At 44.3% G+C, this 2500-nt stretch overlaps 1 protein-coding gene across 1 annotated transcript in view; it reads left to right on the plus strand.

Moving 5' to 3' along the window:
- Polr1B (RNA polymerase I subunit Rpl135) overlaps window positions 1-2500 on the plus strand; it is a 56146-nt gene that overhangs the window by 25472 nt on the left and 28174 nt on the right. The window contains exon 16 of the mRNA XM_080286749.1: window positions 2267-2379. Within this exon, the coding sequence (XP_080142875.1) occupies window positions 2267-2379 (113 nt within the window). The remainder of the gene's footprint in view (window positions 1-2266; window positions 2380-2500) is intronic.

Raw genomic sequence — 2500 nt, forward strand, 5'->3', positions numbered from 1 at the left:
CTGCTGCCATGGTAGTTCACTTGGTGTGAGGTCCAGCATTGTCATGGTGCTGCAAATGTTGTTTTGACTCTGAACATTGTTAATTGTTGTTTCAAAGTCTTCATTGTTGAAATGTACCAGTCCGCATTGATGATCATCCCAGGTTCAAGGAAATCCATACAAATAACACCGTTTGCATCTCAGAAAGCTGTAACCATGAGTTTTCCTGCAGAAGCCTGGGCTTTGAATTTTCTTTCTGCAAGTGAAGTTTTGTGTTGCTGTTCCGGTACAGTTAGCACCATAAACAACTTGTATTTGTTGGTGAAACTTCAGCAGGAGAGATTCCTGCAGTAGTTTGAACTTTAGCCAAGGACCTAGCAAAAAATGCACTGACGAGTGTTCAGCACAGGCTTCCATTTCACATATAACAGGAACATAACTGCTCAGCCAATTAAACCAGCACCAACTGGCCTTTAGCAGTCATTTTGATGACCTTGACCTTGACCCTGAGTGCCCATTTTTGAACTCATCCAAGATTTTTGCCATACCTTGATGCCCTGAAAGTTTCATGTTGATAGCTGAAGCCGATCATGAGATATCTTGTTTACCCACACACAAACAAAGCCAGCCAGCCAGCCTTACAACTGAAAACATTACCATTCCACCCACTTCGCAGCGCGGGTCGTAAGCAGAAGTTTAATCAGTGTGTATTATAGTTGAGTATTTAATTTTGTAGTTTACACAGAAACATATCCTTTTTGTTTTATGGTACAATAGAGTCAGGGAGAAAAAGTTTACCTGATATTTCACCTCTTGTACTTGTCACTTCCCTCTTTCTGTCTGTCTCACGCCACACACCTTATTCTCTTTCTGTCTGTCTCGTGCCACACACCTTATTCTCTTTCTGTCTGTCTCACGCCACACACCTTATTCTCTTTCTGTCTGTCTTGTGCCACACACCTTATTCTCTTTCTGTCTGTCTCTTGCCACACACCTTATTCTCTTTCTGTCTGTCTGTTGCCACACACCTTATTCCTGTAGAGAGTTACCATAGATGAACTGCCTCTATGTCACCCTGGCCCCTGTCAATAGGCCGTCCTCCCTTCAACTCACACAGTCCCACTCGCATATATCACCACGCAATCCTTCCTTCTCATCCTGAATTTCCCTCTCGTTGTCCACCTTACTCACATTCCTTCTCCCAGTCAGTCTTTCATTCCCCACGTCTACATGGCCGAACCATTTCAGTGTTTCTCCAAATGCTTTCCAACACATCTGCATCAACACCACAGTGCTCCTGGTGAATTTATGTTGTAGGTAAAAAATATCTAATTGTGTGATTTTTTGGTAACTGATGCATTTCTTCTAACAAACAAATATCCCAAACCACTTTCAGCTCAATTGATGGGCAGGTGTAGTCAGATTTGAAGGTTGATTTGACTAGTAACCAAAGAGACTCATTCCTATCTAACCCCTTTCAGCTGAGTTGATGGCCAGGTGTAGTCAGATTTGAAGGCTGATTTGACTAGTAACCAAGGAGACTCATTCCTACCTAACCCCTTTCAGCTCAGTTGATGGCCAGGTGTAGTCAGATTTGAAGGCTGATTTGACTAGTAACCAAGGAGACTCTTTCCTTCCTAACCCCTTTCAGCTCAGTTGATGGCCAGGTGTAGTCAGATTTGGGGTTGATTTGACTAGTAACCAAGGAGACTCATTCCTACCTAACCCCTTTCAGCTCAGTTGATGGCCAGATGTAGTCAGATTTGAGGTTGATTTGACTAGTAACCAAGGAGACTCATTCCTACCTCATAACTCAGGCTCACTGAATTTCTTGCAGCCTTAACTGAGTATTTAAATTGTGGAGGTGGAGGGGGGGAGAGGGAGGGGGAGGCCAAGGATGAGATGGAGTGGAGAGGTATATGAGAGAGGGGTGTGTGAGCTGGGAGCAGGGCAGTGAAATGGCAGGGGACAGGGTGACGTGGAGGCAATTTATTTGTGGCCACCCCTTACAGGATTAAGGCATCAGGCAATAGATAAAATATAACTTAGTATTTAAATTGTAAGAGTGAGCCAGTTCCATCATGTGAAAATACACTCCATTGTTCTCAGGTAAACTATGTGTTCCGGCGAGACCCAGCTATTTAAATTGTAAGAGTGAGCCAGTTCCATCATGTGAAAATACATTCCATTGTTCTCAGGTAAACTGTGTGTTACTATGAGACCCAGCTATTTAAATTGTAAGAGTGAGCCAGTTCCATCATGTGAAAATACACACCATTGTTCTCAGGTAAATTATGTGTTCCGGCGAGATCCAGCCAATGCAGCGCTGAAGGCCTTTCTGGACAGCAATGGCCTGCCCTATCCTGGCACCCAGTTGACTGAAGGCGACCCCTATCACTGGTAGGTCTGCGGTTTGTATACATTGACTTGGTGGTGATGGAGAGGGGTGCCTTCATGTGGTGGCACTGATTTGAACATGCCTGTGAGAGGGAGTCAGGATTCCATGAGCTTGGATGGGGAG

Source organism: Coenobita brevimanus, chromosome 113 (assembly GCF_032717465.1).
Source record: "Coenobita brevimanus isolate Jiangsu-jjx chromosome 113, ASM3271746v2, whole genome shotgun sequence".
NCBI lineage: Eukaryota > Metazoa > Arthropoda > Malacostraca > Decapoda > Coenobitidae > Coenobita > Coenobita brevimanus.